This window comes from Panthera uncia (assembly GCF_023721935.1).
Source record: "Panthera uncia isolate 11264 chromosome D3 unlocalized genomic scaffold, Puncia_PCG_1.0 HiC_scaffold_8, whole genome shotgun sequence".
Classification (NCBI taxonomy): Eukaryota; Metazoa; Chordata; class Mammalia; order Carnivora; family Felidae; genus Panthera; species Panthera uncia.
This window is the reverse complement of record NW_026057586.1, coordinates 12,861,947-12,872,985: the sequence shown is the minus strand read 5'-3', so window position 1 is coordinate 12,872,985 and position 11,039 is coordinate 12,861,947. Positions and strand designations below refer to the sequence as shown.

Below are 11,039 nucleotides of genomic sequence, written 5' to 3'. Positions count from 1 at the left end.
AGATGGGCAAATAGAAAGTTCTTTGGGTGTGGCTGGTGACAGGGGACTAGGCTGGAACCAGAATCATTTAGGAAATTACAGTTGGAGAAATTTAAGACAGTTTAAAATAAGCTCCAAGGAGGAAAAATAGTGGTTTTTCTTTTCCTTTCCATGCCCAAGAGTCGCTTGGGGGCTGCTTACACTCGAGAGAGAAAAAGGATTGCATTGTCTTTAAATATTGCAAAGACCCACCAGCCTTTCCTGCACAAAGATAAGAGGGACGTTGTAGAATTCGGCACTGTCCTTGGGCGCATGTGTAGAGGGGGACACTTGAACCTGAGGCTGACAGACTTCAGCTAATTTTAACAGGCATGTGTAGGTATTGCAAAATTCTTAAGTTTCTGAATGACGTCATCCTCTAGAACAAATTTCTTAAAGGGTGCCTTAGCAAACAAGCATTTTTATAATAGTGATGTCTTTCTGAGTAAAATGTTGAATCACTCAAAGGATACAGATTAGAAAGGGAGAGAGAGGGAAAAAAAATGTTCCGTGGGAGGGGCAGAGCTTTATAAAACCAGCCTTCTCCATGTGTGTACTCAGACAGCTCGCTGAGGACTGTTTCCTTTCGGGAGTGCCTCCGGGAATAACCAGGTATCTCACTGATTTTCATGGCCATCTCCATGAAATATGGTTTCATTTCTTCTTCTTTCCTGCTGCTATTACTAATATAATGAAAATTAAAGTGTGGGATGTCTTTAGAAAAAGAGTAAAAATGTAGGGGCATGTCTCTCGTTTAGATTTTTTTAAGTGAAAATATTGTCACTTAAGATTTGAACTAAATTTACATTTAATATTGAACCAAATTGACATTTAATATGGCACTAAATTAAGACTTAATCTTGAATCTCAGGAGCCAGCAAATGCCTGTGTAGCATTAACCGAACCAAAGTGCACACGCAGGTGATGATGCCAAATTCATCGAACAGGTTAGAATATGGATGTTCTTTACTAAGTAGGGTTTTGGCACTGAATTTGATGGAAAGAGTTAGGTTGATTAACATATATTCATTTAGGCAAGGAAGGTAAACTATAAATTGTATATCAATATCATAAAATTTTTTTTTAAAAAGATGACGGTCTTTATAACGATCAGAAACCAGAAATGAAGCAAACTGGGTTGGGTCAGTTTAACACCAGAGTGTTATCTATTGAAGTTTAGTTTATAATTGGTCAATTTAGTGAAAGAGAAGAATTAGCCAAACTAGTTGTTGGATTGGTAGAAGTAATAGTTTCATAAATAATTTAATAACCATAAACAGACATTCATTATGAAAGTCACCGAACGACAGGAATTGCTTTTGATTTTGTTGGGAAGGGAATGTATAAGTTTGGGTGGGAGGTTTCCTGAAAGTTACTGTTTTCTCTTTGCATTGATGTTTGTGGTCAATTTCTAAGTACTCCCACCCCGTAGTGGCAAAACTGTTTCACAAGCCACAGCAAACTCAGATCTGGCATCCAGTGTCCATGGGAAGAGGGCTGTGATGGTGTGCCTGGGGGCCCCTCCCCACCTCTTGGTTCGTGTGCCAAGTCCCAGTGCACACTTGTCAACGTGTGTTGCAGGAAGTGACACAGCTGTCACGGAGCTCAGCCCCACATATGCTCTCCATTTATTCTTCTCCGTGATAATATTAAACCTTAATTAGCGGCATGATATTTGGAAGGTAATGAAACTGTAAATTGTGGGAGTTAAGAAATCCCAACAGGTGTTACCTGTTTGGGGCAATTATGCTATTTGATGTCATTCTGGGATGTCAGTTTGACATTGTCTTGGGCAGATTCCCTCCCAAATGTGAGCCGTGGACTTGTCTGAGAGGAAACGCACTCTCCGTAAGCCTTGATAGATTCGGAAGGCTAAAAGCTTCTCAAACCCCATTTGAAAAGCACCAGGCTCGGAATCAGAAGACTGAGATTCGTGGCTTCGGAGCTCACTAGCTGGGCAAACTGCATGTTTATCCTTTGGTAACTAGATATTACTAGATTCTCCTGGGCAAGTGATTACATAAATTAAACAAAACAACGCTTCTGAAGGAATTTAGTAACGGCAGTATAGACGTGACATATTACTGTTTTATGTTACGTGCGGTTAATTGCACTTTATCTAAAAAATAAAAGCTAGACTTTTTAAAAGAAGCAAATGCATATGGGACAATTGAATTTTGTCCTTATTTACTTTTTTTTTCTTTATACAGTCGCCAGAAATCTAACTTGGCATTAAAAGCCTCTCCAATAGCTTGTCTTGACACTTAAACTTACACTTAAGTTTTGTTAGTGTCAAAGTGACCTACTACACAGGAGACTATGAAGATTTCGATATAGGAGAAGCCTACAGTTCATTTTTCTGGCTCTGGGGCCTTATTTACATTTTTCATACGAGGTTAGAGAAATATTTTATTTATTATGCTAATTCTCAGTTTGTTTCCAAAATATTATTGATATAATTTACAAAAATCATCTGCCCAATAAGCCTAATTAACTTACAGATGGTTTTACATCAGTAGAAGGAAGAGGAAACAAATTTCTGAGTCACCCAAATTAATCTAATCTCAGTGATGAAGCAAGAAAAAACAAAAGTGAGGTTTTTTGTTTTGTTTTTCTTTTCTTTTTCTCTTTCCTTCTTTCTTTCTTTCTTTCTTTCTTTCTTTCTTCTTTCTCTTTCTTTCTTTCTTTCTTTCTTTTTTTAACTTAATACTCCTTCTAGGAGCATAACAGACTCACTACTTTCCTATTTTCATTTCCTCTTTCTAGCATTTCTCAAGCTAGTAACTTGCCCAAACTCTTACACACAACAGTGCAGTTCATCACCAGCAGGACAGGCAGTGGGGGGCATTGGCTCGAGTGGGTTTCTGAAGCAGACCTAGGCTTGAATCCCTGCACCATTGCAAGTACCTTATGCAAGTTTCTTAGCCTCTCTCAGCATCAGGAGGTAACCTATAAGGCAAAGTATCTACCTTTTGCAGATCCTGTGAGGATTGAATGAGAAGAGGTGACAGTTTCAGGGACAACTTTTGCTTAATTTACAACTGTGTCCTGATAAAATACAAATGAGAAACCTTGAAACAAAATGGCAATACTTTTCTTAAAAAGAAGGGTTCATGACCCAAGTGGTCACCTAAGACAGCCACGGATGGGGAGGAAGGTGAGTGCTGGCCCTTGTTTGGGAGGAAAGTGAGTGCTGGCCCTTGTTCAGAAGCCTGCTGAGCGAGCCAAGCCTACAGATGCAGGATGTCCTTCACCTTGGGGCCTACCCTCAGCCCCTCCTCAGCTCTGAGAAGCCACGGTCACAAGAAGATTTCCTGTGGGATCGTGAGTGTCAGCGTCATGTGGTAGATTTATATATTTTGGTTAATTATAGGGTGTGTTTTAAGCCACCGTGAGAGCATAATACGCAGTCGAGAAACGATCACTGGCCAGTACTAACAGATACCTACACACCTCGGGTGTGTCCATGCATTCCTCTGCACACGGAGTCTTGGGTCACGGAAGGTGTGTCTGTCCTTTATCTTCAGGTGGTGATAGGGTGTGTGTGTGTGTGTGTGCGTGTGCGCGCGTGCACGTGCGTGTTTCATGCTCCCAGGATGATCTCTGTGGTTTTGCCTACAATGGTCTTTCCTGCTAGAGGGTGTCGGGAGAAGCAGGTGGCCTTTCCAGCACCCCCATACTGAACTCCCTAGCAGAGGGAGCTGTTTCATAGCCGGCTGCAGATGAAGGTGTGTGTGTGGTGGGGGTCGGGGGGACGGGAGGTAGGAGCTGGGTGAAAATACCAACCCTCAAACAATGACTCTAAGCCGCTTCTAGAAGCAGGGAATCTGAAAGAAGATTGACAGTCTCAACCCGGGGCCGACAAGAATAAGTGTGCATGTGGCACACGTTTGAATATGTGTGTGTTTGCTTCTGTGCGTGCTGTATATTTGTGGATGCAGCTCAGAGCTTGAGAGCATGACCGTGGAGGCCACCCCACCTGGCTTCAATGCCTAGTCCTGCCCCTCCCAGGTGAGGGACGCTGGTCACTTCTCTGATGCTCTGGGCAGCAGTTTCTTCCTTTGTAAAACATGAATAGCAATGCCTTTCTCAACAGGGTTTGGCAAGAATTAAATGGTTGGTAAAATGTTTAGGACAGCATCGGTTGTATAGTAAGAATCTAATGGACGCTGTTTATTGTTATTATTGTTATTATTATTGTGTGGAGTATCACTACTCATCTTTTAACTGTTCACTACATCTCAGGATCGGCCACATCATCCCCAGGATCCAATGCAAAAAGAAAATGCAGAACCCCCTGTTTAAAATGACTAAGTTTCATTATTTTATGAGTAAGTTACTCAAGCTGGTGAGAGCAGAGCATCTCACCAAGCATGGAGCCCTTTGTGGCTGCACAGGTCACACGAGCATGACGCCCTCCAGCCTCTACTTCATGTGGTTCCATAAAGGAAGAGCAGAGAGGGAGCCCCTGTCCCGTGCAGGGTACACCCTGTGCTACTCTGCTGATATCACCCAAAATATTGAGTCACATTTTAGAGCTGTTTTTTTTTTTTTTCCTTCCTCACTTTCCTTCTAGGCTGAAACAATGGAAGACCTTTATGTGGCAAACACGATATTCGCCCTCAATTTTTTCAAGCATCTGGCAAACACCAGCTCCACCCCGAATCTCTTCTTCTCCCCCTGGAGTATCTCATCCACCATGGCCATGGTCTACCTCGGTGCCAGGGGCAACACTGCAGACCAGATGGCCAGGGTAAGTGTTTGTGAAAGCCCCAAACCAGGACTGGGTCATTCCTGAGTGGAATGATAGAATCGCAATATCATGGTTCGGAGGTAGCTTGACTGCAACAATCGTAATGTGCCCTTACGACACAAGTGGCCTAGATTCAAATCTGCAGAACCGCTAAACCACAGAAACTCACAACCGTCGAGTCGAGTGCAGAGGGCGCACCAGAGTTTCTGCTCGTGCAAGGCTGGAAACAGTGACAACATCCGGTGTCTTATAACATAATGTTTATACTTTCCAAAGCATCTTGCGTGCTTTATCTCATTTGGCTTTAAGACAAGTGTCATTTTACAGTTGGAAGAAAAGGCAGTGTGAGCCCAGCAGCTCCCAGGGTCTCCTGTGGTTTCTTCACTCCTAGATCAGGCTCTGGTTTTTGTTTTGTTTTTAAGTTTGTTCATTTGTTTCGCGACAGACAGAGACAGTGCGAGCGGGGGAGGGGCAGGGAGCGAGAGAGAATCCCGAGCAGACTCCACGCTGTCAGCCCACGGCCCGATGCGGGGCTCGAACTGATGAAACCATGAGACGGTGACCAGAGCTGAAAACGAGATTCGGAGGCTTAACTGACTGAGCCGCCCAAGCGCCCCTAGATCAGGCTCTTTCAATGGCTCTACCGCTGTGATGTGTCCGCTCCTCACACAATCAAAGAACCCCTCCAGTGGTTTTAAGAGAGTGTCATGAAGAGTTGGTCACCACACTGCTGGAGAGACAAGGGGAGCGTGTGACATCACAGGGCCTCGGCCACGTTATCCACCCCGTGGGGTCATGTCAACAAAATGGGGTGTGGCACGACGGCCCCGTTTTCCAAATCGAGGTCCGCATGGTGTGCAGCAGCATTGTGAGGTATTTACGTCAAGGCCGCTGGCTTCAGTCCTTGGTGAAGGGACATAAGCTCAGTCAGGGGACACTTTCGCTGAGTCAAGGGCCTTGGAAATGCATTGAACCCCGCACCACGGCGCTCCCACGGGATGAATTCGGTACATTTAAAAGGCACGTGTTCCTGAGACATCCTCGGTCCATGAGCCAGATACGGTCATCACGCAACTAAGATTCTTTCAGATTCACAGACACACAAACCTTGACATTGTGTGCTTGAAATCCAGGCTCCACTTCCTCACAAGCACGGACTGTGTTTGAGTCACACCAAAGTGCCCCTGGCCATGTTCGCGTTTCCCATGAGAACCGTGGCTGAGTGCAGATGCGTCCTCAGGTGCACAGTGACCCATTTACCTTGGGCCTTGGTTGAGGTGGTTCACAGAAAGAGTGTTAGCCAATCTCACTGCAGGAGGAAAGGAAGAAAAAAACCATCACTCCCTGTGTGTGTTTGGTAGTTTAGCCATCAAGACTTTCAACAAAATTCGGTTGCTCAACTCTGATACCAGCAACATTTGGCAACACCTCTTCCTCTTAATTTTCTTCCCCTTGAAAAAAGAAAAACCGTGAGCTGCATTGCAAACTTTAGAAAATGGCGGGGTCTTAATTAAAAAAAATTTTTTAATGTCTATTTATTTTTGAGAGACAGAGCACGAGTTGGGGAGGACAGAGAGAGAGAGGGAGACACACACAGAATCCGAAGCAGGCTCCAGGCTCTGAGCTGTCAGCCCAGAGCCCGACGCGGGGCTTGAACTCATGGACCCCGAGATCATGACCTGAGCTGAAGTCGGACGCTTAACCGACTGAGCCACCTAGGCGCCCTGGGTCTCAATTTTTTTTTAATGAAGAAGGGATCAGAAGCAATATGTTTTGAGGGAAAATGATAAGTGAAGTAAGTACTCTACGTTGTTAAAATGGAAAAATAGATTTTGATCCCAAAGGCAAATGAACTTGCTGGTCACTCTGGGCACAGTACACCTTTTCCGTATTGGGAAAGAGCTTTAAGCTCGTGGGTCTATGCAAGGATTTTATGTTTTCCTGTAACTCCGCTGCATGTACGGATTTTAAACTTTAAAGGCAAATTTGGTTAATTCTCTACTAAAAAGAAAAATAGGCTGGTTGGCTTGGAGGAGGAAGCAAGGACTTGGGGGACAGGCCAGGTTGGGTTTGAGCGGTGGCTTTGCCACTCTTTATGAGGTGTGTGAGGAAAGGCATTGAAAGTCCCTGCACCTCAGTTTTCTCATCTACGGTATGAGAATGGAAATACCCAGCCTGCAAGACAGTTGTGCAGATTAGAGATAACATGAAAAGCAGCTGCTGGCAGTCCTTGATCTAACAGCTAATGCTTTATTAGTGCCTTAGCGAGGCACCTTTCTAAGAGCGTTTTATGAATTTGCCCCCATGCTACACAATCCTATGAGGCAGAGGCTATGATCACCATACTCATTTTGCAGATAAGGAAGCAGGGGCAGGAAGAGGCTGCATTGTTGAAAATTGGTGCGGCTGGTAAAGACAGTGGTGTTGTAGTGGGAAGAAAGGAAGACATCGAAAGGATGAACTCTGGTAGCACACATCTATGTGAGACCGGCATGCAAGCAAGGAGTGTTTCTTCTAGCTCTTTTTATTTTTTACTTTTTTTGTAATGTTTATTTATTTTTGAGAGAAAGAGCCATAGAGCATGAGTGGGGGAGGAGCAGAGAGAGAGGGAGACACAGAATTGGAAGCAGGCTCTGGGCTCTGAGCTGTCAGCACAGAGCCCGACACGGGGCTCAAACCCATGAACTGTGAGATCATGACCTGAGCTGAAGTTGGAACGCTCTACTGACTGAGCCACCCAGGTGCCTCTCTTCCAGCTCTTCTGTTCAGGATAAGGCCACAGACCCGCCCCGGCTCAGCTGCCTATCTGGGTAGTGTGCCTGCCTCCCTATTTACTCCATGACTCAGCACGGCCCAGGGTCCCCCCTCCCATTTCCCAGTTTCTACAGGGGCTTTTGCAATGATTCAGGAAGGCTTTGCAGTGTCTCAGGAAGGCTTTAGTGTTACCCAGGAGACTCCTGATTTAAGCATCAACCTCCCTAGGAGGGATGAAAACCAGAAATGCTGTTTCAGGGACAGAGTAGGACCACTTCTCTTCAGAAGGTCAGCTAGGACTTATGGTGTAGAATCTGAGGAGCAGAGAAAGATCCCACAACCCCTGCCACCTTTCCTTCCAACCCAGACACTCATCCCCTGGCTGGATAAGCCTGCCTTTCCTTTGGTAGCCGAGTCCCCGCCATCAGTCTGTTTACCAGATGAGTTCCTCCTCACCGTGGGCCCCACAAGGGATGTGCCGCAGGACCAGTGGGACCCAAGGGCTGTTGGAGGCTGGCGGGAGGCCTGGGTACAGGGCCAGCCTGGGGGTGCTGAGACTGGAGAGGCCAGGCTGGGAAGTTGTAATGCTGGGAAGGAGTCTGAGGCAGCTTCATAGAGGGCCAGTCTGCACCTGCCAGCTTCACTGTGATATCTGGATCTGCCACCTACAACATAAAGAGGTTCATAGTGTCAACTGACCCCTGTCACCTGCCCCCCACCTGGATGTTCATTTCTATGTGTAATATGGTATGTGCGAGTATTTTAGGCGATACCTGTTAAGATTAGCTGTTTTTATGCTCAAACTGACTTTGTCTTGTAGTTTTTGACAGATTAAAAGTATGTAGTACATAAGGCCGTTGAAAAGGGAGGTCACGAATTAACTTTATTACTTTCTTCAAAATACTGGCATTTTTTTTTATCAAGGCAACTTATGGGCTGGATGATAATTTAGATGATTTCGTGAAGAGGTTATAAATCATCTCCATAATAACAAATTGTTGTCAAAATGGCCAGCATATGGATTAATATAAAATAACTCAGGCTGTTTTCTATGAGGGAAATTTCTTATATATTATGTAAAAATATATATTATTTTTATATTATAATACAATATATATTCTAGTATATTTTGTATAAAGAGTATCTGTGCTCGTTCCCCGACGCAAAGGCGGGGAAACAGACAGGACCACTAAGAGGTATTTGATTGCCACTGGTTTACAGGTCAAGTAATCTAGCAGGAAAATATACTCATAAATCTATTCCCTCTAATTCCAATTGTAGGTGTTTCAGTTTAACAAAGTTGGAGCCCATGACGTCCCTGCAGTGACCCCGGAGAAGTTCACGGGCTGTGAACTCATGCAGCAGATCCAGAAGGGCCCTTATCCTGAGGCTATTTTGCAGGTATCTGACTCACTGGTTCCTAATTTCTTTTGTATTTTATTTCTGGAATCTTCTTGTCTTAAAGTCACAATGTTAGACAAGGAAAGAAACTAGTACAACTTCCCCTGTTCATCGAAAGAAAACTGAGACTCAGAACCCTTAAATAAATATCCTACGGGCACACCGCGAAGCACGGGCAGGGCCGGGGTAGAAGCTATACTTTATGACTTTCAGGCCAAGACTGAGTCTAAATTTGATCACACCCGGAGCTGGGCATGTGTAATTTATTCTGAAACTGTGGTAGCAACTCCTAGAATACACATGCACGGATGCAGGGTTCCAGGTAGGAGAAGGTAAGGAGTGACCAAAACTTGAGGAGTGGGGTAGGTCGTGCCCAGTGATTTTGTGAGAGACCATCGACACTTAGATCTCCCTCCAGACCCCTCTATCTATCATCTGTCCATGTGTGTAATGTGTGTGTGTGTGTGTGTATGTATCTATTTATCATCTGTCTATCTCAGACTAATATCTTTTCTCAGTACTCTATTTCCTTAAACACAAGCTATCCAGCTAACTTACAAGAACTGGGCATAGATGTGCTCCTATTGAATAAACAACTTCCATAATCACGCTTGTGAGTTAGGCGGGGGAGATACCTCCCATAGCTTCCTTCTTGGGAATGGTACTCCATCTGTCCACTGCCCAAGGAATTATGGGCTAGAGGCAGTGGAGAGACCCCCTTCAATATGGAGACTCAGCCAGGTCTCCCGTGACACCTGGGACAGTCCATCTGCAGGGTTCCGGGCTTGGCTGCTGTAGCGACTAAGCCCCATTGTCTACCATCATGCTTACAAACTCGGGGTTGAGGATCAGAATTCCTCTTTGTTTTCAAGGCTTCCGAAAACCCAGATTTTCCACTACACAAACTGCCCTTTAATTGTAAAATGGGTACTTTCAGGCATTATATGAACTTTTTCTAGATCCCCTCTAGATTTTAAATGTTAATGTAATAAAATTCCTTAGAGACCTGGAAGTTTAGGAAATCATAAAAGAAGCCTCACTTTCTTTAAGATGCCGGTCACTTCACGGTTAAGTACAACCTGTAGGCGCAGCAAAATTTGAAACAAGTGAAACATTACCTCATTAGTTTTAATGCACTGCATCAAAAGTATTTCCTCAGAGATTCCTCTAAAGCGTCAGAAAAAAGTATACCTTAATACAGCATTTTATTGTTGCATTGAAAAAAAAAATGTTTGCTTAAGAAATAACTTGTTTAGTCGTCCTGTGTTATATAAATAGAGTCCCTCTTTTCTGTTTAAGGCACAAGCTGGAGATAAAATCCATTCATCTTTCCATTCGCTCAGCTCTGCAATCAACGCATCCACAGGGGGGTATTTATTGGAGACTGTCAATAAGCTGTTTGGAGAGAAGTCTGCGAGATTCAAGGAAGTAAGTGAAACCTGTAATTGAAATTGCAAGGCCCCCAACATGCCATGAGGTCACTTTCAAAGCTATAGTCTGAGAGAATCTGTAGTCGTGGAGAGAATCAGAGTTCCACGCAAGCTCCCTAAGGCTCCTGAACGCCCTTGGTCGTGGCAGGCTCCCTTTGTTGGATGACCCCTCCCGTGGCTGCAAAAGCCTCGTGTGCAGAATGAGTCCTAAATATAGAGGGACAGTGATTTCCAGAGCTGCTACCACAAGCCCAGCCTTTCCCTCCTTCCTAGTGTCTATAACGCACAGTGCAGGAGGGCAAATGAGTGTGGGGAAGAGGGTCAACAGAGCACTTATAATCCACACCATTTCCTCTTCCAGACCCCCAACCCCCCCATCCCCCTCCACCCCTACCCCTACCTACTCAGGCCCCTGAGTCTTGATAGGAGAGCTCGTGATTTACAATTATACTAAGACTTGTTCGGTATATATTCGATGTAACCTTTGGCCCATTTCTTGTTTTAAAGGAATATATACAACTGTCCAATAAATACTACTCTACGGAACCCCAGGCGCTTGACTTCCTAGAATGTGCAGAAGAAGCCAGAAAAGAGATTAATTCCTGGGTCAAGACTCAAACCAAAGGTAAAACCAAAGCAATTATTTTCTGTTCTTCTCTTATAAAACTCCGATCTATTTACAC

General features: G+C 44.5%; 1 protein-coding gene across 2 annotated transcripts in view; it reads left to right on the top strand.

The window, feature by feature from the left end:
- Nucleotides 1-577: 577 nt before the first annotated feature.
- The window catches only part of SERPINB2 (serpin family B member 2), a 15,244-nt gene continuing 4,782 nt past the window's right edge, over nt 578-11,039 (top strand). The window contains exons 1-5 of one of the 2 annotated variants that reach the window (XM_049619713.1): nt 578-630; nt 4,595-4,771; nt 8,807-8,926; nt 10,226-10,354; nt 10,864-10,981. In XM_049619713.1, coding sequence (XP_049475670.1) covers nt 4,604-4,771; nt 8,807-8,926; nt 10,226-10,354; nt 10,864-10,981 — 535 coding nt within the window. In that variant the 5' untranslated portion in view covers nt 578-630; nt 4,595-4,603. Of the gene's footprint in view, nt 631-4,428; nt 4,772-8,806; nt 8,927-10,225; nt 10,355-10,863; nt 10,982-11,039 lie in introns of those variants that run through there. The other variant, XM_049619712.1, reaches the window with a different exon arrangement.